General features: G+C 39.1%; 1 protein-coding gene across 1 annotated transcript in view; it reads left to right on the top strand.

Annotated features, from left to right (window-relative positions):
- Window positions 1-26,341, top strand: part of mdm1 (Mdm1 nuclear protein) — a 36,530-nt gene extending 10,189 nt beyond the window's left edge. Inside the window, exons 8-14 of the mRNA XM_063006184.1 lie at window positions 8,139-8,332; window positions 12,244-12,507; window positions 14,961-15,103; window positions 17,798-17,931; window positions 20,614-20,845; window positions 23,335-23,403; window positions 26,068-26,341. Coding sequence (XP_062862254.1) covers window positions 8,139-8,332; window positions 12,244-12,507; window positions 14,961-15,103; window positions 17,798-17,931; window positions 20,614-20,845; window positions 23,335-23,403; window positions 26,068-26,177 — 1,146 coding nt within the window. The 3' untranslated portion in view covers window positions 26,178-26,341. The remainder of the gene's footprint in view (window positions 1-8,138; window positions 8,333-12,243; window positions 12,508-14,960; window positions 15,104-17,797; window positions 17,932-20,613; window positions 20,846-23,334; window positions 23,404-26,067) is intronic.

Here is a 26,341-nt window from a genome sequence, read left to right as displayed (position 1 = left end):
AAAGCCTTAATAATAAATACATGTAATGGATTTTATAGTTTAGTCTTTTTTTATGCCTCATATAACAGCAGAAACATTATTATTACTTATGTACTTAGCTGTGGATGTATTTGATATACAGTGCCTTTAGATGTATGGTAGAGATGTTAATGTATAATTATTTAATGCATTTTATGCTTATTTATTATTTATAAATTCAACTAGATATGTTTACCATTGTCCCTCCCCCTCTTCACACACAGCAAATCATGTGACTGTGTAGGTGCCCGACCAGTTGATCAAAAGCTATTTTGATTATAATTTAATTGATCTAATATGACAAATAACTAGTGAAATTGACATTTCACTTAACGAGACTTCATAATTGGAAAAGTCCATACAGAATTGGCTTTGAATGGTGCTGAAATTGAACATGAATATGCCCGGGTTTTTAAAAAACCTGCCCCAAAATGTCTTTACCTTACTTAAAAAAGTAACTTTATAAAAACAGGCTTTTTAGACAATTTATTTAGTTCTTAGTTTAGTTATACGTTTTTGCATGCGTTCTCATAGTTAACAGCACTTATTTTAGCTCCAACACATCATTAGTTATTTTACATTTTAGACAGAGATTTTTTCTTATGCTACAGCATAGTCTGCTGTCTTAAAATACAAGGATATTATTTTTTGCAATGATTGCCACTTAATTGTTCTCCTAACATGCAAAGCATGTTTTCTGGTGATTTTTTTTACTTGCAGACATTTAACTTGTGCAGTGTACCACATTTACATTTTCGGCATTTAGTAGACGCCTTTGTCCAAAGCGACTTAGAGTACTGTGACAGTATACAGTCTGAGCAATTGAGGGTTAAGGGCCTTGCTTAAGGACCCAACAGCAGCAACCTGGCAGTGGTGCTTGAACCAGCAACCTTCTGATTACTAGTCCAGTACCTTAACCGCTAGGCTACAGCTGCCCCAAATGTACCAAATGTGATCCTGTTTGTTACTTAATGTATGTTGATTTGGCTGCTCATACTAAAGTTACATTTTTGTAGATTAGTTATCAGTTTAGTTCAGATTTCAAAAGCAAATTGTGTAGTGGCTTGGATAAAAAAATGAAAGTCTCGTATTCTGTGTGATTTTGTTGATTACAATGTTATGATAAATAGATCTGGGTACCATGAGAAAAAAGACTACTTTTAATTGCAGTGTGAACATAGCCGAATATATAAAACAAGGATTAATATACTGTTGGTTGTTTCACTTTTAAATGTTTACATAATGTGCAACTGAGACACTGTACAGTAATGTTGTAATGTCGTATGTGGTATTTGTGAACCCACAGTCTGCGCATCTAAGATTTAAAGCAAGATAAAGTAAGCACGGGTAGTGAACGTTTGGAAAAGCAATTGAAAGTAGGTTTTAGATTATTTCAGATATGGCATCACTGCACTTTCTGATCACTGATGTGGTGTGTCATCAATCTTGCACAAGTGTCACAGGTGGTTTCACAAGCTAATTGGTTTGTTGCGTTGCTCAGGTGTCTTTGCAATTTTGCTAATACTTGCTCAAGGCTATAAAATTTGCAGTGGTGTTTTTTATTGTAATATACACTGATTATCACAATGACATGGTGATGGTATGTTAGTGTGTGTTGTGCTGGTATGAGTGGATCAGACACAGCAGCACAACACACACTAACACACCACCACCATGTCAGTGTCACTGCAGTGCTGAGAATGATCCACCACCTAAATAATACCTCCTCTGTTGTGGTCCTGGGGGAGTCCTGACCATTGAAGAACAGGGTGAAAGGGGGCTAACAAAGCATGCAGAGAAACAGATGGACTACAGTCAGTAATTGTAGAACTACAAAGTGCTTCTGTATGGTAAGTGGAGCTGATAAGATGGACAGTGAGTGTAGGAACAAGGAGATGGTTTTAATGTTATGGCTGGTCGGTGTATAAAACAAGGGTTAATATACTGTACTGTTAGTTTTTTCACTTTTTAATGTTTACATGATGTGCAGCTGAGACGTATAATAATGTTGTAATGTCACATGTGGTAATAGTAATCCCACAGTCTGCGCATCTAAGATTTAAAGCAAGATAAAGGAAGCACGGGTAGTGAACGTTTGGAAAAGCAATTGAAAGTAGGTTTTAGATTATTTCAGATATGGCATCACTGCACTTTCTAATCACTGATGTGTGTCATCAGTCTTGCACAAGTGTCACAGGTGATTTCACAAGCTAATTGGTTTGTTGTCTTTGCACTTTTGCTAATACTTGCTTAAGGCTATAAAATCTGCAGGTGTCCTTAATACTTATTTTTTAATGTAAGATAAGTATTACATGTTAACTTCCTGGTACATTCCAGGTCAGCAAAGCAAATGTAATCAAAGGTGTGTCCATTTAATTTATAGACGTACAGACAGATTTTTAATACAGTAATACCCATAATCTTGAGTTTTTAGCTTTAACATTGCAACTAGGTCAATCAGGTGCTGATGTTGGATAAATAGGTCTGGTTGCCATACAGAGCTGTAATTTGTCTGAAACTTGACGTGTTATAAGTGTGTAAGTATTAACATTTTTTAGAATTAAATTGGTTTTCCCAACACCTTTTTTCCAAAAATAATTAGTGTATTTTGACTTAATTCAAAGCCTATCAATTCGCCTACCTGCAAGTCAGTCTAATGCCAAGTTCAGGTTGCTGTACAGTTCACACTACACAACTGGATCTCTTGTAATCGGGAGTCTTTTAAGTTGGTGTGGCTTTCACACTACACTACTGATCAATGATAGGGGGTTTCACACTACACGATCTATCACCAACTGGAATCGCAGGCGAGCTTCTCTGCTCTCCACTACGTTTTGTCACGAAAACAAATGCGAGAAGTGATGAAAGGTTTAATGATACCACGTCCAAAAATGCACGTCACCAAGTAGCGAGCGATCAAAGTTTGTCAAGGGGAAAAATAAATGAATCTGAGTGGATTGAGCTACGTGGCCAGAGATTGTTTGTTCTATAGTGAGTTGGAGGTTAATAAATATTTTTTTGCAATGCAATGTTGGTGTTGTGTTTTGTAGAGAATGATAAGGTCAGAAATACTGTAAAACTTGAGTGTGTGTCCCTGTCCCACCTTTTTACAACTCCCTGCGTTTCTCCTCACCCCGTATCTTGCGTTCTCATTGGCTGTTCGACATAGCACTCATTGCTAGTCGGCCGACTCATATCCAGATATCTAGCAAGCCTAGATAATTATCTTCAGTGGCCGTTCAGATTGAGTTGTTGACTAGTTCACACAGCGATTGAGAGCCGAGTTTCGATCGCGAGCGAAAACCAGGGCAAAAATCGTGTAATGTGAACTAGGCACTAAGCATTAAGTCTTAATGAAGTCGTTAAAAAGTTTCAGTCACAAATATCAAGTTTTTGATTTAATCGCTAAAAATTGCAGCGTCCAATTTTACGCCAGATCTCACCCTCACAAGCCGAGTAATCTGCTGTATGATAAGGTCACATTATGTCATCTTAACACTGTCCTGAATTACCCTAGCATTGTGTGAGTGTGTGTAAGAGGAAGACTTTCGCTGCTATTGAGTCAGCAACTTAGCAAGTGTGCAGCATTATTTCCACAGAACTTTAAACTGTTTGTGGTTTTACTTTGTTTCCCCCTTGCTTCTAACAAGAATTACAGTATCGTATAGCATGCACTAAAGAGTGACTACTTTTTCCCATAATGTATCAGTTGGATGCTACTTCTTTGTTATATACTTATGGGTTATTGACAAGTAACATTTAATAAAAACTTTGTAATAAAAAATTTTTCTTGTATTGTATTAAAATTGGTTTTACATTTTTTTTTTTTTAGGTTGTATTAATTTCTTTTAAAACAAGCTAATCAATTCCATCCAGTACATAACCTAAACAAGCACAACTTTTTGGAGAACATGCTTTCCTTTTCTTACTTGACTGAATCCCAGTGCATAAAGCGAGAACCATAAATGCTTAATAAAGTGATGTGATAGAACTCGACTGACCTATTTAGAGATCTAAAGAGATTGGCGAGCCGAGAGTTGTGAGCCGGGCATTGTTATCAGTTGTCATGCAATGTCAGTGCCTTATATCACAAATGCTCTTTGTACACTCAAAGGACACTGTTCAAACAGATTTCTGAGAAGAATGTAGGGTAGTATAGCCACAGGGGGTGGGGCATATTAATGCCCATCGATTTGGCATAAAATCAAGCAAGTCCATGGTCAGTTAAAAAAAAAACCTGTAGCCATATGTACAGTGCTGGCCAAAAGTATTGGCACCCCTGCAATTCTGTCAAATAATACTCAATTTCTTGCAGAAAATGATTGCAATTACAAATGCTTTGATATTAAAATGTTCATTTAATTTGTCTTCAATGGAAAACCACAAAAAGAATTGTCAAAAAGCCAAATTGGATATAATTCCACACCAAACATAAAAAAGGGGGTGGACAAAAGTATTGGCACCCTTTGAAAAATCATGTGATGCTTCTCTAATTTGTGTAATTAACAGCACCTGTTACTTACCTGTGGCACATAACAGGTGGTGGCAATAACTAAATCACACTTGCAGCCAGTTAAAATGGATTAAAGTTGACTCAACCTCTGTCCTGTGTCCTTGTGTGTACCACATTGAGCATGGAGAAAAGAAAGAAGACCAAAGAACTGTCTGAGGACTTGAGAAGCAAAATTGTGAGGAAGCATGGGCAATCTCAAGGCTACAAGTCCATCTCCAAAGACCTGAATGTTCCTGTGTCTACCGTGCGCAGTGTCATCAAGAAGTTTAAAGCCCATGGCACTGTGGCTAACCTCCCTAGATGTGGACGGAAAAGAAAAATTGACGAGAGATTTCAACGAAAGATTGTGCGGATGGTGGATAAAGAACCTCGACTAACATCCAAACAAGTTCAAGCTGCCCTGCAGTCCGAGGGTACAACAGTGTCAACCCGTACTATCCGTCGGCGTCTGAATGAAAAGGGACTCTATGGTAGGATACCCAGGAAGACCCCACTTCTGACCCAGAGACATAAAAAAGCCAGGCTGGAGTTTGCCAAAACTTACCTGAGAAAGCCAAAAACATTTTGGAAGAATGTTCTCTGGTCAGATGAGACAAAAGTAGAGCTTTTTGGGAAAAGGCATCAACATAGAGTTTACAGGAAAAAAAACAAGGCCTTCAAAGAAAGAACACGGTCCCTACAGTCAAACATGGCGGAGGTTCCCTGATGTTTTGGGGTTGCTTTGCTGCCTCTGGCACTGGACTGCTTGACCGTGTGCATGGCATTATGAAGTCTGAAGACTACCAACAAATTTTGCAGCATAGTGTAGGGCCCAGTGTGAGAAAGCTGGGTCTCCCTCAGAGGTCATGGGTCTTCCAGCAGGACAATGACCCAAAACACACTTCAAAAAGCACTAGAAAATGGTTTGAGAGAAAGCACTGGAGACTTCTAAAGTGGCCAGCAATGAGTCCAGACCTGAATCCCATAGAACACCTGTGGAGAGATCTCAAAATGGCAGTTTGGAGAAGGCACCCTTCAAATCTCAGGGACCTGGAGCAGTTTGCCAAAGAAGAATGGTCTAAAATTCCAGCAGGGCATTGTAAGACACTCATTGATGGTTACCGGAAGCGGTTGTTCGCAGTTATTTTGTCTAAAGGTTGTGCTACCAAGTATTAGGCTGAGGGTGCCAATACTTTTGTCCGGCCCATTTTTGGAGTTTTGTGTAAAATGATAATTGATTTGACTTTTTTTTCATTCTCTTTTGTGTTTTTTCATTGCAAGCAAAATAAATGAAGATATTAATACCAAAGCATTTGTGATTGCAATCATTTTCTGGAAGAAATTGAGTATTATCTGACAGAATTGCAGGGGTGCCAATACTTTTGGCCAGCACTGTATGTGGACATGTGGACACCTGAACACGAGCTTGTTGGACATACAGTACTGGCGTATACACTGATCAGCCATAACATTAAAACCACCTCCTTGTTTCTACACTCACTGTCCATTTTATCAGCTCCACTTACCATATAGGAGCACTTTGTAGTTCTACAATTACTGACTGTAGTCCATCTATTTCTCTACATACTTTTTTTGGCCTGCTTTCAACCTGTTCTTCAATGGTCAGGACCACCACAGAGCAGGTATTGTTTAGGTGGTGGATCATTCTCAGCACTGCAGTGACAATGACATGGTGGTGGTGTGTTAGTGTGTGTTGTGCTGGCATGAGTGGATCAGACACAGCAGCGCTGCTGAAGTTTTTAAATACCGTGTCCACTCACTGTTTATTTTATTAGACACTCCTACCTAGTTGGTCCACCTTGTAGATATAAAGTCAGAGACAATCGCTCATCTACTGCTGCTGTTTGAGTTGGTCATTTTCTAGAACTTCATCAGTGGTCACTGGACGCTGCACACAGGGCACTGTTGGCTGGATATTCTCAGTCCAGCAGGGACAGTGAGGTGTTTAAAAAGTCCATCAGCATTGCTGATCCACTCATACCAGCACAAAACACACTAACACACCACTGCATTGGTCTGAATGATCCACCACCCAAATAATATCTTCTCTGTAGTGGTCCTGGGAGAGCCCTGACCATTGAAGAACAGCATGAAAGGGGGCTAACAAAGAAACAGATGGACTACAGTCAGTAATTGTAGAACTACAAAGTGCTTCTATATGGTAAGTGGAGCTGAAAAAATGGACAGTGAGTGTAGAAACAAGGAGGTGGTTTTAATGTTATGGCTGATCAGTGTAACTGTGTTCACTTGTACATGTCATGACTGATGCATATGCCATGTAATTCTTTAGGAACTGGGAGGAATTTCTGAACCTTTTTCAGCACAAACTTCACTGTACAAATATCCAAACCTTCAAATGATTTCTTTTTTCTTTATTCTTCCACCACAACACGTTATTCTGTTATTCAGTTTTTATGCCGGTTGCCCTTTCTGACTCAATGTCATCCGGGCTTGGGACCAGCACTAAGAGCTCACTGACAGCTAGGCCACCCCACCTCTAAGTAATAACCAATCATGTTTGTATACTGACTGGCCGGCTGGACCACCCCACCTCTTAGAAATAGCCAATCATGTTTGTATGATAGGGCAGGCGTATCCTAGTGGTTAGGGTACTGGACTAGTAATCAGAAGGTCGCTGGTTCAAACTTCACCACTGCCAGGTTGCCACTGTTGGGCCCCTGAGCAAGGCCCATAAGCCTCAATTGCTTTGACTGTATACTGTAAGTCACTTTGGATAAAAGCGCCTGCTAAATGCTGAAAATGTAAAATGTATACCGACCGGCCAACTACACCACCCCAACGTTTAGAAATAGCCAATTGTGTGTATACTGACTGTCCGGTAACACAGCTAAAATTCATACTCCAGATCTTAGCAGTAGTGGATTGTGAGGAAATGTTTTCTAATGCCCAATATATAAAAAACACAATGGTGTCTATACGAATTACATTTAAAGTGAAATTTAAAACATATACATGTCAAATACATCTTGGGTGGCACGGTGGCTAAGTGGGTAGCACTGTCGCCTCACAGCAAGAAGGTCCTGGGTTTGATCCCCAGGTGGGGCGGTCCTGGTCCTTTCTGTGTGGAGTTTGCATGTTCTCCCGTTTCCACGTGGGTTTCCTCTCGGTGCTCCGGTTTCCTCCTACAGTCCAAAGACATGCAAGTGAGGTGAATTGGAGACACTAAATTGTCCATGACTGTGTTTGATACAATTTTGTGAACTGATGAACATTGTGTAATGAGTAACTATCGTTCCTGTCATGAATGTAACCAAAGTGTAAAACATGACGTTAAAATCCTAATGAACAAAACAACAAATCAAATATCTGTTGATGCATGCTCAATAATCCAGGTACACATCCACAAAGTTTAACCAGACTGAAGAAGTCATTCGGATTGAGTGACGAAACGTATCTCTACAACAAACTTGTGTCCAGATGAACTGATTCAACTTTGTGAACAAATCAAATACATCTTAGAATTGGTATTTTTAGTTTATCAGCAATTCCCTATTTCACAGCACTTTGATTACAGTACATGAGATCTAATTTAAATTTTCTGTTACTCTATTTTCACATCTAAATAACGAATCGTTTGCTTTGTCAGGTGCAAGAGCTGCGAGACAAAGCAGAAGCTTACAGAAAGAGAGCCTGGGGAACTCACTTCTCCCGGCAGCACCTCAGTCAGATCCTGTCAGAGCAGAACTGTTTTTGGGAGGCGTCCACTAGCTCCTCTTTGTTGACTGAAGAGTATGATCATTCCACCAGCAGTCCCATCATCGAAGCCCTGGACCTTGCCGGGTATGGTAAAATGAAAACACATTTTTAAGAACCTTTATCCCTGTCAAACGTCATAAGTGCACACATAAAAGATTCTGGGTGTGTCTAAACGAGAATGTTTTTCTTGCAGATGTTGAATCACACAGAATTCCATTCAAAACATGATGTAATTACACACTTCTTACGTACTTGCAGTATTAACTTCAGTTGTTTACAGAACAGAATAGACGTACATCTCTTTTTGTTTTTGTTAATTTAGCTTGAGTTGTTATTGCTGGGTAGCAGTGCCCAGATTCAGAACCCCCTGCAAAGGACCTGCCCATTACTTGAGAATTAATGTAGCTTAAAGAATTGGTTTTATACTGTGCTTTGTGCGAAAGCTTTACTAATTTGTAATCAGATTGCACTAACCCAGTATTAGCAACCAAAGAGTGTAAAATCCATTATGGTGCCAAAAAAGTGGAATCTTATTGCTTTGTTAATTTATGCAATAGTTCTTTTATTTAACTTAATAATTACTGAATTTCCTGGTTGGTGCAGCAGCCTGTTGCACTAGCCCACCATCGCTGACATCTGGGTTTGAATCTCAGAGGTGCTATTAGCTGACCAGTCGTCTGCACAGACATGATTGGCTATGACGGGGACCAAAGACCTGCCATAGATTGGTGCTTTGTCCAGGGGTGTTTTAGGGTGAACCAGACCCATCAGACCCTGTTAGGAATAAAGCAATAATAAAAGGAAAAATAAAAAAAGGTATGAATGATTGGAACACAAATGTCCGGTCAAAAATACACATTAAACACTAATATTTACAACCCCAAATCAGAAAAAGTTGGGACAGCATGGAAAATGCAAATAATAAAAAACAGAGTTTCTTATATTTAATTTGACTTTTATTTGATTGCAGACAGGATGAACCTGAGATATTTCATGTTTTGTCTGCTCAACTTAATTTCATTTATTAATAAACATCCATTTCTGCATTTCAGGTCTGCAACACATTCCAAAAAAAGTTGGGACAGTAAAGCATTTACCACTTTGTAATGTTGCCATTCCTTTTCACCACACTTAAAAGACATTGGCACAGAGGATACCAAGTGATTTAATGTTTCAGCTTTTATTTTGTCTCATTCTTCCTGCAAACACGTCTTAAGATGTGCAACAGTACGGGGTCGTCATTGTCGCATTTTTCATTTCAAAATTCTCCACACATTCTCTATTGGGGACAGGTCAGGACTGCAGGCCGGCCAGTTCAGTACCCGTACCCTCTTCTTCCGTTTTTTTCACCTCATTACTAGCCCTAAATTGCCCCTGTCTCAACTTTTTTTGGAATGTGTTGCAGGCCTGAAATACAGAAATGGAGGTATATTAACAAATGAAATGAAGTTGAGCAGACAAAACATGACATATCTTAAGTTCATCCTGTCTGCAATCAAATAAAATTCAAAGTAAATGTAAGGAACACTGTATTTTTTATTGTATTTGCATTTTCCTTACTGTCCCAAATTTTTCTGATTTGGGGTTGGACATTTGTGGCAGAATTATTGAAATTAATCTGGATTTGTTGACTTTTTCAGTACAGCATCCAAGCCTATAGTGATAAGCTTAGACCTTGACTGTGGACAACACATGTAATCCAGCAGCTTCTAATTAATTAGTTTTTGGTTGAGATTACATCTGTGTATCACACATATAAACACACCAAGTCAGGCAAAAAATGGAACAATGCTCTAATCCAAGCAAAGTTACAGTCAAAGTTTTGGGATCGTATTGAATGCATTGATGTACAACAGTTTAATTCAGCGTTTCTTAAAGTGTGGGGCCCGCCCCTCCCTGGGGGGCTCAGAGGCATGACAGAGGGGGAGCGTCAGACGGGCGGAGAAATGAAGCGCGGAACCAATGTTTTAACATCGGAATCTTTTCACGGTGTACAATAAACAAACCGTGCTTTCAGGTTAGAAGTATTAATTCTGACAGAGTCTAGATCAGGGGTGCCCAAATATGTCGATCGCGATCTACCAGTCGATCGCACTGTGCACGCTGGTAGATCGCTCCTCATTCAAACAGGTCAACGTGACTGACATGAAATGTGGCCACTGTTTGTTTAATTTGCAGCTTGTTATCTGACATTAATATGAAACGCTGCACTTAGGTGAAACAAGCCACTTAAATTACAAATATAAAATTCACGGATCCTGTAAAAACTAAATTTCTACAACTCCACATATTTGACTGCCAAATACTGTATTTGACAGCTTTTTCGGATCAACCTACTTGTGTGAATCAACCTTTTTTCACATGAAAATGATGACGTCTAAATATGGGTCCACCCTTACTGATGAACACCTGAAAAACTGCTTGAGAATCAGTATCAGAAGCTCCTGTCCGGACCACATAAACCTGACTGATAACATTCAGAGCAAATAATCAGAATAAGGTCAGTGTGAATTTTCAGTCACTTGCTCTGTAAAGCTGAACATCAATACAGGAACTGAAGTGCATTTAAAAAAGCTTCAAAGCTTTTTTGAAAAATGATGAGGCCAACCTTCAAAAGTAGATGGTGATGACCTGTAGACTGAAACAGTAGATCTCAAGCCATGAAAGTGTGTAAACCCCTGGTCTAGATTTACAGAAGGTAAATGTGGATGTGGATACAGAGGTATTTGACAGGGATGAAAAGAAAAACAGCCACTAATACAGTGATAAGACCTGAACTCTCACAAATCACATTTTTGGCACAGATTCAACTTTATCTTTTGTGCAAAGTGTTTGCAAAATTTATTTAATTTTTTTTATATTTGAAATAGCAGACTGATTGAAGGAGCAGTTTAGTGATATGTCAAAAAGTACAACAGAAATGACTGGAATAAAGGTGAAAGGAACATTCATGATCTTTGAAGTTATTTCAACAAAGTTAAACTTGACCTATTTTTGTCAGCATTTTGTTGGGGGGGCATGAAAATTTTTTATCTTCCAAAGGGGGTCGTGACAGAAAAAGTTTGAGAACCACTGGTTTAATTACAGATATAATGTGTGCCCAGGTGGTGCAACAGCAGTCTAATGTGCTGCCAGACCACTGCTGAGATCTCAAGCTCTTGACCTATTGACCTAGGTAGGCACCATTGGCTGAGCCTGATGGAGCAATTTCAGTGGGATTTCTTATTGCTGCTGTAACTGCGGCATCTGAGGCATCTGAACGAGGCAGGGGTGACTCATCCTTGTCTTTCCGTACTTTCCATAGTGTCTCTTTCCATACTCTCTTTTTACACCAGTTCACACCCTCACAACCAGAGTAATGTGAGTAATCATGGTAGGTGTAAATGAAACAACACAAGGCAGGCTGCTGGAAAACATAGTAATATTGTATTTGTAATGAAACATAATATCATATTTGGGGTGGATTATTGATCACAGTTACATCATACTGCACATACTATTTAAGTTAGTTTGTTTTTTTATTTATTTGGATTTTAATGTCATGTTTTACACACTTTGGTGTGATTGGTAGTTACTCATTACACAAGGTTCATCAGGTCACACAAGGTTATATCAAACACAGTCATGGACAATTTAGTATCTCAAATTCACCTCACTTGCATGTCTTTGGACTGTGGGAGGAAACCGGAGCACATGAAGGAAACCCACGCAGACACGGGGAGAACATGCAAACTCCACACAGAAAGGACCTGGACCTCCCCACCTGGGGATCGAACCCAGGGCCTTCTTGCTGTGAGGCGACAGTGCTACCCACTTAGCCACTGTGCCGCCCCATACTATTTAAGAATTCTGCTTTTTAGTTTAGGAACATGTTACAAAAAATATTTTCTTCTCAGTGTATATCATTATCTTCAATATCATCATCATCATCATAATTGCAATTAATTTAACAACTGCAGTAATTTTATTTAATTTTTTGTTTTTAACAACTATAGGGTCAATAGTGTCCAGGGGAGCGGCAGCCCTGGGGCATCTGTGTCCATGAACATTTCTAGGAGAAGCTCAGTTGAACAGGCAGAGCTTTCCAAAGACCCGACTCTCCCTTTACTGAGGAGACTGGCATGGGATGAGGAAGCAAGTCCCTCTGACAGGGTTTTGACCAAGATAAAGCATCACAGGGACAAGCCACCTGTTCAGGAACCAAAGGCAAACGAAGAGAATGGAATTATCAGTGACCATTCAGAGCACCGAGAGGAGAAGTAAGTGCTTAACTCATTTATACAACGATCTAATGTTGGGAAAATATGGCTGCTACATAGAGTAAAGAGAAACAAGTATTCAAACACTTTGTTACTCATAAACCTCCACTGCATATATCCACCTTAAAATTATACTTAGGATTATAGACTAATGCATACAAATATTATGAGCACAAACAAGCAGGTATTAACAGGGGCAAAATTATTCTGTTTTCTATCTAAGAAATGTACATATGTATAGAACAGTCATAGCATAAAGACGTTGCTTGATAAAGTGATGTGATAGAACTCGACTGACCTATTTAGAGCTCTAACCTCAACCAGGTTACGTCAAATCTTTGAGATGAATTGGCTTGTCAATTGTGAGCCGGGCCTTGTTATCAATTGTCATTCAATGTCAGTGCCTTATATCACAAATGCTCTTTTTAACTGATTAGACACAATTGTCCACAGACAGTGTTTAAACATAGACTTCCAAGAAGAATTTAGGCTAGTATAGCCACAGGGGTGGGGGTTGGGGCATATTAATGCCCATCGATTTGGCATAAAAATCAGGCAGATCTATGGTCAGGTAAATAGACACCCTGTAGCCGTAAGTATGTGGACAAGTGGACACCTGACCATGAGCGTGTTGGAAATACAGTATATATTGGCATATAACTGTGTTCAGTTGTACATGTCATGACAGTGATGCAATTTCATCCGGGCTTGGGACCAGCACTGAGAGCTCACTGACAAGTGCATTTCCCAATAGATAGACTGTTCAGCTAGACCACCCACCTCTCAGAAATAGCCAACCATGTTTGTATACTGACCGGCTGGCTAGACCACCCCACCTTTCAGAAATAGCCAATCATGTTTGTATACTGACTGGCCGGATAGATGTATAGAACAATCTTTACAATTTTCCCATAATGTTTGGCACATAGTGGTGAACCTGTCAATAATCCACTTGTTTATTGGTGAATGTTTGGAAATAATGAATGTTTAATAATTTTTTAATCTTTAATAATTTACTCTGTCCCAACTTTTTTTTTTTTATGTGTCTCAGGCATCACATTCAAAATTTGTTTATATTCAAATATATTTAACTGAAATATTCAAAGTAATTCCTTTGTACTGTTGCCAGTTAAATTAGTAAGGGTTCAAGATAGATAAAATGGATTTGTATAATGAAAGAGCTACTGTACTAGTTAATAAAATATTTTACTAAAATATATAATGAGCAAGTAACTGCTAGTTTTCTTGAAAAAAAGCATGGATATAGGGTATATTGGAATATTTGATGAGTAAAAATACTACTACCAAATAATAATAATTATTACCATCTCAATATTATTTTAAGAAGAACAAATTTTTCTACTTTTATGAACATGATTTATCTGCTAACAATGAGTCTTAACAATATAATAATAATATTAATAATAATAATAATAATAATAACAATAACAAAAAAATTTATTATTTAAAATGTAACAAGCAAAAAGCTTGTTACTAAGCTACCTTTGTCATACTGGTTGTAGAGTAGCAACGAACATTATCAGAATAGGCTTGGTTTTAAAGCCACCTGTAGCTTTGTTATTACAAGGATCTCAAAATATGCAAAAAATATGATGCACTATATGGCCAAAAGTATGTAGCACCCTTCTAACCTCTGAGTTCAGGTGTTTCAGCCACACCCATTGTCAATAAATGTATAATAAAGCAATAAGCCTGGCTTATTGCTTTTATAAAACGGCGGTCAACGGCGGTCAACATAAAATATAATAAATACAACAATGTTTAATTCATAAATGTATTTATTGTGTATAAACTTACAATAAAGCATTCTTCCGCGACGCAAAATAGTTCGATTAACAGTGTTGCTAGGCAACATGAGGGCGAAAATAACATTAATTTTTTCTATTCAGTGGCGTATTAATATGGAATGATGTGAGGTGGTCATAGGTGTGAGTTTATCGGGGATTTTACAACGGCTTCAGCCAATCAGATTTTAGGACCGGAACTATCCGTTTTATAAAATAAATGTTCATTCTGCATGGCAACAGTTTTAGGAAGGTCTTTTTCCGTTGTAGGATTCTGCACAAATTGAGGTCCATAAAGATGGTTTGTTGAGTTGGAGTAGGTGTAGAGGACTCCAGTGGCTTGCACAAAGCCAAGAGCCCAAGACCTAAACTCTACTGAACACATTAGGAATAAATATGTTTGTCGATTGGCCAGACCTAATGATCCAACATCAGTGCCTGCCCTCTAATGCTCTTTTTACTGAATGGGCACACATTCCCACAAACACACCAGTGTAGAAAGCAGTACTAGAAGGTTAAAGTTTATGTTGTAAGGAAAAAATGGGATGTCCAAGCAAGCTCATGGTCATGCGACAACATGCTTTTGGCCATATGAATAATTTTGTAAATCTTTACACACAAAAATTAATATAAGCTGCTTTAATTTAGGGTGAATGTGCCTGAGAGGAAGCAGTCGTCACTGGCAGTGGGCTCAGGAAGCACCAATGAGGAGGGCAGGTTACCTACTCCCAAGCTGAAAACGCTGCATGCTGCACAGAGAACACATCATGACCGCACTACTCCTGCTACTGGTAAACAGCATAGAAACACATCTACTGGTCAGACAAATACTTTTAATAACCGATGATGAGCATTTTTGGAGGGTGCCCATGTTTTATCTTTATAGTTTACTACTACTAGCATGTGCCCATCATGGCTGCTAATACTGTGTAATGTTTTCTCTAATGAGCTCCACAATGTACATTTACAATTATAGAATTTGGCAAACACCTTTGTCCAAAGCGACCTGCAGTTGTAGCTAGTTACAGTCAAGGCGCTGTGGGTTAAGAGCCTTGCTCAGGGGCACAACAGTGGCAACATTTTAATGGTGGGGCTTGAACCAGCAACTTTCTGATTATTCAGTACTTTTACTGAGAAGTTATGTGTTATAGTTTGCGGCTGTCTTCAGTCAGGGTGGGTGTCTGCAGCAGCAAAGGAATTTACAGTCAGAGAATTGGATATGACTAAATTGGAAGGAAAAAAGAGAAAATGCCATCTAGTTTATATTAAAATGGACAGTCCTGCTAATTATAAAGTTTATATGTTTCAGCCATGCACTGCTAATATGTGTATAAAATCAACTAGAGGAAATAAACATTTCCAAAATGTGTCAATAGTTTAAGGAAGGCCCTTACCTGGTCCAACATAATACCATGGTTTGATGAGTTTGGTGTGATGAAACTCCAGTGGCTTGTTTAGATTCCTGACCTCAACCCCAATGAACACCTTTTTGAGTCTGGCATTTTTGCTCAGTCAGTACCTGCCCTTACAAATGCATTTCCAGAAAAATGGAGGCTGTTATAGACACGAGAGGGCGTCCATATTAATGCAGATGATTTTGGAATGGGATGTCTAACAAGCTCATGGCCAGGTGTGAACATGCCTTTTGCCATATAGTGTATTTTAGTACATTTGGCTGTATTTGAATTCCGAAGATTCTGGTTTATATTTTGTGACAAAATGATTGGGACACACGTCTTTCATCAGGTGTGGATTTACCAAAAGTATACTATGCCAAAAAATTACATGCAGCAACTTGTCTTATTAATTTGGTGGTGTAGAAAGTTCTGTAATGTCTTTTATCTGTATGACATGATGTCTTAATGTCTTTTTAGTAAATATGAATGACTTTAGCTGGTGACTTCTCTATGGCCACATAAATTGGGAAAAAAAGTATTTTTTGATCATGTGGCTTCTAAGCCAATTGTGATGTAAAGCTTACTTGTCTGTGGACAGTGTTAAAGCATGCTTATAATTCATGGCAAGCTTGTTGGTCGTTCTCCAATAACACTCGATCATCCAGACAAATTTACTGTCTGCCATAAAGTTGACAGTTTGGGTTTTCTTTCCAACGTTAGAAAAAGAGTTCTGTTCAGTATTCATTTTTTGTGAATGCAATCAAACAAGCCCTGTTTATATGGGCACTTTATCATCACCAATCTTATTTGCTGGCTGTATATAATTTAAACAATAAACTTGTGAAAAAAGTAATATGTGTTTTAATCCCCCTGGTCCTTGGGGGTCTGGATCCTTTCTGTGTAGTTTGCATGTTCTCCCCTTGTCTACGTGGGTTTCCTCCGGGAGCTCCGGTTTCCTCCCACAGTCCAAAGACATGCAAGCGAGGTGAATTAGAGATACAAAATTGTCCATGACTGTGTTTGATATAAAACGTGTGAACTGATGAATCTTGTGTAATGAGTAACTACCTGTCCTGTCATGAATGTGACCAAAGTGTAAAACATGACGTTAAAATTCTAATAAATAAATAAATAAATAATCCCCCTCCCACAAATCTTTACATGATGTATGATAAAATCTCTCAACTGCCAGGACATACAATTTATTCTAAGCTTTGAGGTCCTGGGTTTGATTCCCAGGTGGAGCGGTCTGGGTCCTTTGTGTGTGGATTTTGCATGTTCTTCCCATGTCTGTGTGTTTTTTTTTTTTTTTAGGAGCTCTGGTTTCCTCCCAGGATTGGAGATACGAATTTATCCATGACTGCATTTGACATTAAAAAAAGATTTAAACTGGTGAATCTTGTGTAAGCAGTAACTACCTGTCCTGTTAATTAATTAATGTAACCAAAAAGTGTAAAACATGACGTTAAAATCCTAATAAATAGGATGACTTGAACTGTGTTTAAAAACCATTTATAGTCACTGGTAAAAACCACATGCTAGGACCTAAAGTCATAAATACACAGAAGAAAATAATAGTCTTTTGAATAATCTTTTATTGTGCTTTCAATACCTGGATAAAAGCATCTTTCACATGAATGAATATAAATAGTGTGTAAATTTACACTTGGATGTTGGTTTTGTTTGCGAAGCTTTAGTTCACACTATCGACTCCGAGCTGCCCATTATTAAACATAATAGTTTATTTAGTTGAATGGCTTGGTTTATTACAGATTGCCTAAAGATTGCAATAGCAGTCTGACTACTAAAAACATTTTTTTTTGCCATATAAAAAGCCAAAATATAAACGTTTGTAGCCAAAGTCCACTATCATTTCTTACATACTAGCAGGTGGTGAATGGGTAAATGTGTGTTTGTAATACCCTGTGTTGGTCTGGCACTCTGTCCACATTGTATTCCTGCCCTGTATCCATTATTTACAATATAGTCTTTGGACCTACTTTGACCCTGTTTAGAGTAAAGTAATTATTAAAGAAAAATGAATGAATAGCAAAGGTTCCTGTTTTAATTCAGATTATATTTTGCTAGGAGGTGCGATACTGGTGTCCCCTTTGAAGATGAAACATTCCAGGACCTCTAAGAGGAGTGAGCCACCACTTGGAAAATCCACCTCACCTTACAGACACCTCAGTCAGGCTTCACCATCACAAGCACAAAGCAAGGTACTGAAATGAACTACTGTATCAGACTATACAAATACTATATACATTTATTTGCACTCCTGAAATTCTCAGAAACAAAATGTAACTGAAGCAGTTTCCCAATTGTATTTTACCCCAGCCCCCCCCCCCCCCCAATTTTCCCTCAATCTAGTCGTATCCAATTACCCGATTGCATTATGCTTTCTCTCTACTGATGTTGACCTCCACTCTGACTGAGGAGAGTCGTGACTAACACACACAGTACCGACTGCATCTTTTCACCTGCACAAGGCGAGTTCATGTGTGGATCAGCTTTGTGTATGGAGAGACACTCCCCAATCCCGTTATCTCTCATCTTTCAATCAATCAATCAGCCAGCAGAGGTAGTAATTGCATCAGTTATAAGGAATCCCCTGCATCGCCCTCCCTTTGAACAACAAGCCAATCTACCAGCGCTCAGACTGCCGGTAGCAGAGCGGAGATGACTTCCTGTTTCACTGGAGTATGTACAGTGTATCACAAAAGTGAGTACACCCCTCACATTTCTGCAGATATTTAAGTATATCTTTTCATGGGACAACACTGACAAAATGACACTTTGACACAATGAAAAGTAGACTGTGTGCAGCTTATATAACAGTGTAAATTTATTCGTCCCTCAAAATAACTCAATATACAGCCATTAATGTCTAAACCACCGGCAACAAAAGTGAGTACACCCCTTAGTGAAAGTTCCTGAAGTGTCAATATTTTGTGTGGCCACCATTATTTCCCAGAACTGCCTTAACTCTCCTGGGCATGGAGTTTACCAGAGCTTCACAGGTTGCCACTGGAATGCTTTTCCACTCCTCCATGACGACATCACGGAGCTGGCGGATATTCGAGACTTTGCGCTCCTCCACCTTCCGCTTGAGGATGCCCCAAAGATGTTCTATTGGGTTTAGGTCTGGAGACATGCTTGGCCAGTCCATCACCTTTACCCTCAGCCTCTTCAATAAAGCAGTAGTCGTCTTAGAGGTGTGTTTGGGGTCATTATCATGCTGGAACACTGCCCTGCGACCCAGTTTCCGGAGGGAGGGGATCATGCTCTGCTTCAGTATTTCACAGTACATATTGGAGTTCATGTGTCCCTCAATGAAATGTAACTCCCCAACACCTGCTGCACTCATGCAGCCCCAGACCATGGCATTCCCACCACCATGCTTGACTGTAGGCATGACACACTTATCTTTGTACTCCTCACCTGATTGCCGCCACACATGCTTGAGACCATCTGAACCAAACAAATTAATCTTGGTCTCATCAGACCATAGGACATGGTTCCAGTAATCCATGTCCTTTGTTGACATGTCTTCAGCAAACTATTTGCGGGCTTTCTTGTGTAGAGACTTCAGAAGAGGCTTCCTTCTGGGGTGACAGCCATGCAGACCAATTTGATGTAGTGTGCGGCGTATGGTCTGAGCACTGACAGGCTGACCCCCCACCTTTTCAATCTCTGCAGCAATGCTGACAGCACTCCTGCGCCTATCTTTCAAAGACAGCAGTTGGATGTGACGCTGAGCACGTGCACTCAGCTTCTGTGGACGACCAACGCGAGGTCTGTTCTGAGTGGACCCTGCTCTTTTAAAACGCTGGATGATCTTGGCCACTGTGCTGCAGCTCAGTTTCAGGGTGTTGGCAATCTTCTTGTAGCCTTGGCCATCTTCATGTAGCGCAACAATTCGTCTTTTAAGATCCTCAGAGAGTTCTTTGCCATGAGGTGCCATGTTGGAACTTTCAGTGACCAGTATGAGAGAGTGTGAGAGCTGTACTACTAAATTGAACACACCTGCTCCCTATGCACACCTGAGACCTAGTAACACTAACAAATCACATGACATTTTGGATGGAAAATGACAAGCAGTGCTCAATTTGGACATTTAGGGGTGTAGTCTCTTAGGGGTGTACTCACTTTTGTTGCCAGTGGTTTAGACATTAATGGCTGTATATTGAGTTATTTTGAGGGACGAATAAATTTACACTGTTATATAAGCTGCACACAGACTACTTTTCATTGTGTCAAAGTGTCATTTTGTCAGTGTTGTCCCATGAAAAGATATACTTAAATATCTGCAGAAATGTGAGGGGTGTACTCACTTTTGTGATACACTGTATATGGGGTGATTTGCCTGTTTCCAGTTTCTTTGATTTTAGCATATTTGTCACTATATGATATTTGGCTCTGGGCGGTAAGTCATTTTAAATTAGGCTTTTAAAGTAAAGTACATGAAAAGGCAACAAAAATATGGTCTTCTTGTCCAACATCAGTGCCAGATTTCACAAATGCTCTTCCCACAGACTCTCTTTAAAATCTTAAGTGAAGCCTACCAAGAAGAGTGGATGCTTTTATAGTCACTTAGATGTGGGCCGACTCCATATCAGTGCCCATGGTTTTGGAACTGGATGTCCACATACTTTAGGTGTTTTTATTCTGTGCACTTGGTGACTATATTGTTTTTACATCATGCTTTTTCTTCTCCTATTTATCCTCGGTGGGCCAATGTTTACCCCCTTTGTTGTAGAAAGTACATCTGTTACTGTTTACTGGCCAAAATCATCTATGAATCTTGTTTGAGGTCTATTCTAAAATGTTAATAATGCTGTTACCCTGTAACCCTGTTAACTGCCTACTTCTATAAATGAAACCTCTGCTGTATTTCACAGGCCGAGAGTGGCAGTTTGTCTGGTTCTCCTCCGGCTGCAGGAATGCCCACACTTGACCCGCTGCCTATAAGAGAAGACACATGGACTGAGAACACTCCTGAACTCTCTCCTGACCCCAAACCATCCAGAGTTCATCACAAACAAGCTACCAGTAACTGGCTTATGGACAGTTACTCATCACATGCTAACAGAATCCAGGGTACTCTGAGGAACCCTGAGTTCCAGCACAATGGTAATTTATAAGCTTTCATAATTTAGCGTTTGTGGTGCGGTAAATACATCGATCACTGTTGAATCAGTTTGAACGTCCCACTGTAAGGGTGGAGTAAAATGCCAGGCAAGCAAAAGGGTCATACACACGTTACAATGAGTCATTTACTGTCAGAAAGAGTGAGGTTAAGTTACCGACAAAAAGGGGAGAGATATTTAGGTCAATCTCCCATCCCCTTTTTCTTGTACCATTTTTTTCCACTTGCATGTTTTGTTCCATGATGTAATGTATTTTTTTCCACAGAGGGTCAACTATTGTTCCCTTCATAAAACGTTAGCATTTACGCTAACTTTGTTTCCACTGGGATTAGTTTTTTTTTAATTCTTTTTTTATTGTTCTAACTTCGAATTATGTTATGTGTTAGATTTTAACCACTGACACACATTATGTAAAATGAAATATTCATTCATTTTCACTAACTGCTTCATCCTGATACGAGCTGTGCTGGGTCCAGAGTCTCTAGAAACACTAAGAGTAATCGTAGTCCACTTATTTACACCTAAGGGCAGTTTAGAGCAGCCTGTGGGTGAAAGAAAACTGAGATACCTACTGAAGCCATGCTGACACAAAGATACTATGTAAAAGACAGGGAGGCAAGGCGAGGATTGAACCCAAGTCCTCAGGTCCCATGTCGCTGTGGTACTCACTTTATTAGTTGTGCCAGCCAACGAGAATTACCTATAAACACAGAATTAAGTAAGTACCTTTAGGTCAAATGATTGCTGTGCATGGTTGAAAAACTACCAACAAATATGAAACAGTTTTATATAACGAGGTGCACACTATGGTGCAAACAGTTCTTCCTGGAGATGTTTCAGTATTTCAGAATGTTAACCTTTTCCTACCTTACAGCTAACCATGCTGGCCTGGACCAAAATGTCTGTGCAATCTTTTGGCCAGCACGGGGACCCATGGGGGAACTCCATGCATATTTATCCATGGACCATTGCTGCTGGCCAGTACTGATCAATAGCGCAAATGACTTCCTGCCTTTAGGTATTTGTAGGGATTTCTGTGGCCGGGTGTAAAATTAGTATTGGATGGATAAAGGTTGAAACCCTTCAGTATTGGCTGTATAAAGGTTGAAACCCTTTAATATTGGCTGTATAAAGGTTGAAACCCTTCAGTATTGGATGTATAAAGGTTGAAACCCTTTAGTATTGGATGTATAAAGGTTGAAACCCTTTAATATTGGCTGTATAAAGGTTGAAATCCTTCAGTATTGGATGTATAAAGGTTGAAACCCTTCAGTATTGGATGTATAAAGGTTGAAACCCTTTAGTATTGGATGTATAAAGGTTGAAATCCTTTAGTATTGGATGGATAAAGGTTGAAACCCTGTAGTATTGGATGGATGAAGGTTGAAACCCTGTAGTATTGGATGGATGAAGGTTGAAATCCTTCAGTATTGGATGGATAAAGGTTGAAATCCTTCAGTATTGGATGGATAAAGGTTGAAACCCATTACATACTGGTATGTATAAAAGGTTTAAAAGGATAAAACCAAGCACTGTTTATGACCACCCAAAACACTAAAATGGAAAATTATGAATGCTTCATGAGGAATTCCGTAACAGGCAGATATTTATCTGCATCACTTCTCAAAGGACTGGAAAATTTTCTTCTTGAAGAACACTCCAGCTTTGCATCACCATTCTCGACTGGTATATCTGCATTCCAAGAAGGATTAACGCTGTTTATGAGGCAATGGGTTGACTTCTTATTATCTCATTTATATGAACTGTTTTGGTTATCTTAACATTATTATAGTTACATTTTACAAAGATTTTATATATTTCTAAATTAATAAATATCAGTATGTATCTAAATATAGTAAACTGTATATATACACTAATCAGCCATAACATTAAAACCACCTCCTTGTTTCTACACTCACTGTCCATTTTATCAGCTCCACTTACCATATAGAAGCACTTTGAAGTTCTACAATTACTGACTGTAGTCCATCTGTTTCTCTACATACCTTTTTAACCTGCTTTCACCCTGTTCTTCAATGGTCAGGACCCCCACAGGACCACTAAAGAGCAGGTATTATTTAGGTGGTGGATCATTCTCAGCACTGCAGTTACAATGGTATGGTGGTTGTGTGTTAGTGTGTTATGTGCTGGTATGAGTGGATCAGACACAGCAGCTCTGCTGGAGTTTTTAAATATCGTATCCACGCTCTGTAGTTGTCCTGGGAGAGTCTTGACCATTGAAGAACAGCATGAACAAAGCATGCAGAGAAACAGATGGACTACAGTCAGTAATTGTAGAACTACAAAGTGCTTTTATATGGTAAGTGGAGCTGATAAAAAAGACTGAGTGTAAAAACAAGAAGGTGGTTTTAATGTTATGGCTGATCGGTGTATATAGGAGATATACTGTGAGATTTTTACAATGAGTTATATTAATGAATGTTGTCTGTTTATTGTGCTCTTTTTCTAAAGGTAATTTGGGAGTCAATCGAACAAATCCATTTGTGTTCTCTTCAGGTGATTCTGGTGTATCTGATGATGGTAAGCCCAATTGGCAGTACGTTGGTTAACCTCCTAATGAATAAACTTTATTTTTATTGAATGTAATGTAATGTAATTCACATTTTATAGATAAGGTACAAAAAAACTAAAAAAAGTTCACACACACTAATATTTCTTTGGACCGCCTTTAGCTTTGATTACGGCACGCATTCGCTGTGGCATCGTTTCCACAAGCTTCTGCAATGTCAGCTCTGACCTTTATTTCTGTCCAGAGCTGAATTACTTTTTCCCCAAGATCTTGTATTGATGATGGGAGATTTGGACCACTGCTCAAAGTCTTCTCCAGCACACCAAAGATTCTCAATGGGGTTCAGGTCTGGACTCTGTGGTGGCCAATCCATGTGTGAAAATGATGTCTCATGCTCCCTGAAGCACTCTTTCACAATTTGAGCCCGATGAATTCTGGCATTGTCATCTTGGAATATGCCCGTGCCATCAGGGAAGAAAAAAATCCATTGATGGAATAACCTGGTCGTTCAGTATATTCAGGTAGTCAGCTGACCTCATTCTTTGGGCACATAATGTTGCTGAACCTAGACCTGACCAACTGCAGCAACCCCAGATCATAGCACTGCCCCTACAGGCTTGTACGGTAGGCACTAGGCATGATGGGTGCATCACTTTTTTTCCAACCACATTCCTTCTTCGAAGATGATGTTTCCCCACTGTCCTTCCACTTTTTAATAATGCGTTGAACAGTTCTTAACCCGATTTTAGTAGTTTCAGCAATCTCCTTAGATGTTTTCTCTGCTTGATGCATGCCAATAATTTGACCCTTCTGAAACAGATTAACATCTTTTCCACGACCACAGGATGTGTCTTTTTCGACATGGTTGTTTAACAAATGAGAAGCTACTCACTGCATCAGTTAGGGTTAAATAACTTGTTGCCAGCTGAAACATAATCACCCATGCAGTAATTATCCAATGGGAGGCTCTTACCTATTTGCTTAGTTAAATCCAGGTGGTGACCTTTTTTTTGGCCAGGCAGTGTATAATTTTATAATGTTTCTTCATTTCATTTATTTTCATGCTTTAGCATTGCTTTATCCTGGTTAAGGTTGTGGTGGGTCCAGTTTCCCTGGAATTACTGGCTGCAATGCAGTAATAAATCCCGGTCACCTCCTATTTTCCAATATAGCCAATCATCGGGATTCAAACCCTGGATCCCAGTGGCAGTGTGCTTGCTTTATGTTCCCCTTTAAAAATAACAATTAATTAAATGTCTAAAAGTTATTGCTATTTATAAAACCAGAATAACAATTCCAAAAAACATGTTCATAAGTATTTATCATAATTTTCTATAATTTTAATTAGTAGATGTATTTATTTTAATTAGTAGATGTATTTTTAGGGACAGTTGTAGCCAAGCAGTTAAGGTACTGGACTAGTAATCAAAAGGTTGCTGGTTCAAGCCCCACCACTGCCAGGTTGCTGCTGTTGGGCCCTTGAGCAAGGCCCTTAACCCTCAATTGCTCAGATTGTATACTGTCACACTACTGTAAGTCGCTTTGGATAAAGGCGTCTGCTAAATGCCGAAAATGTAAATGCAAATCTCGGTGCTCATGTAACACTCAGCAGAGCCACCGACCTGTCCGGGCATCCACACAAACACAACTGGCTGTGTTTGAGAGAGGGAAGGTCAGACAGGGTTTCTTCCCAACTGTGTTAGCGTGTGTGGAGTGTCACATGGAAAACGGAACCAGCGCAGGTGATAAGAAGTGACCTCAGATTGGACACCTGTCGGAGGGAGCTTGTTGTGATCCAGATCTGCGTGATCAGATCGGGGTTTGTCCAAGCAGCGACAGAGTCACAATTGGGATTTGGAAAAGACTAAATTGAGAGATAAAGGGGTGGGAAATCCAGAAAAAGAGAAACTTCTCTCACAGACCAATCTGGAGTTATTCATGTGTGAACAACAATGGCAGGTTTATAAATCTCAAAGTTAAGAGTGTGAGGTAATAATACTGTAGATTCCAGCTTCTGTTTTTATGCAGTGAGTTGTTTTTGTTCATGATCTTGCTTTGTATAGGTGGAATTGTTACCCAGTCAGTTCATTTGATATGTCCAGTTAAAACAAAGAGTTAATCGTAAAAAATATTTATACTATTACAATTGTTATAAAGCAACATTAATTTCGGTAACTGTAGCTTTAATGCTAAATTGTTTTATGACTGAAATAGTTGAAATATGAGTAAAATAAAAAGCTACCCTGGCTCATATAAATAGATATATATTGTGTGACCTATAATTCTACAATCAAGCCATCATATAAAATATTTGGACCAAGTCCAAAGACAAGAAGTGATATGCTGACACCATCTTTAGTAAACCAATCTGGAAATTACTTTTATAGGTCTGCACACTTTCATTCCAAGAAGGTTAGACATGAACAATCTGGTTGTTTGGTCAGAGTGCAAAGTAACCTACTTATGGCATGCTTCATGCTTTTATGTGGTGCACAGACTGGAACCAGCTTACAGGTATTCAACAAAAAATGCCAGTCTGGTTTTACTTTACGTGGGCTTGTGAACAATGTTAAAAATGTAAAAATGTTTTAGAGCATTAAAATGTTCTTTCTTTAGGTTTTCAGGCTGAAAATCTTCCTATTAAGTTTGGTTTATCTTCTCTCTATCATATTTAGATGACAGGATGTCTCAGATCTCCTTTCGGTCAGCAGCCTCCTGTTCTATGGCATCGCAGGTTTTGGATCGTGCTCAGAAGAGGAAAGAAGAGTTCTGGGGGAAAAGATAGTTATGTCAGTGTTTAAACATAAAATACCAGCCCTTTATCTTCTCTGAGATATGCATTTATCCAATCATAACAAAATATTGAATGGATTCTTGTAAAAAGTAGATGGGCCAGCTTAAGATTTTTTAATGCACGTGTATTAGCCTTTTATTATATTTTTACACTAT

Source organism: Trichomycterus rosablanca, chromosome 1 (assembly GCF_030014385.1).
Source record: "Trichomycterus rosablanca isolate fTriRos1 chromosome 1, fTriRos1.hap1, whole genome shotgun sequence".
NCBI lineage: Eukaryota > Metazoa > Chordata > Actinopteri > Siluriformes > Trichomycteridae > Trichomycterus > Trichomycterus rosablanca.
Note: the sequence above shows the minus strand (reverse complement) of the source record. Positions and strands in the feature narration are given on the sequence as shown.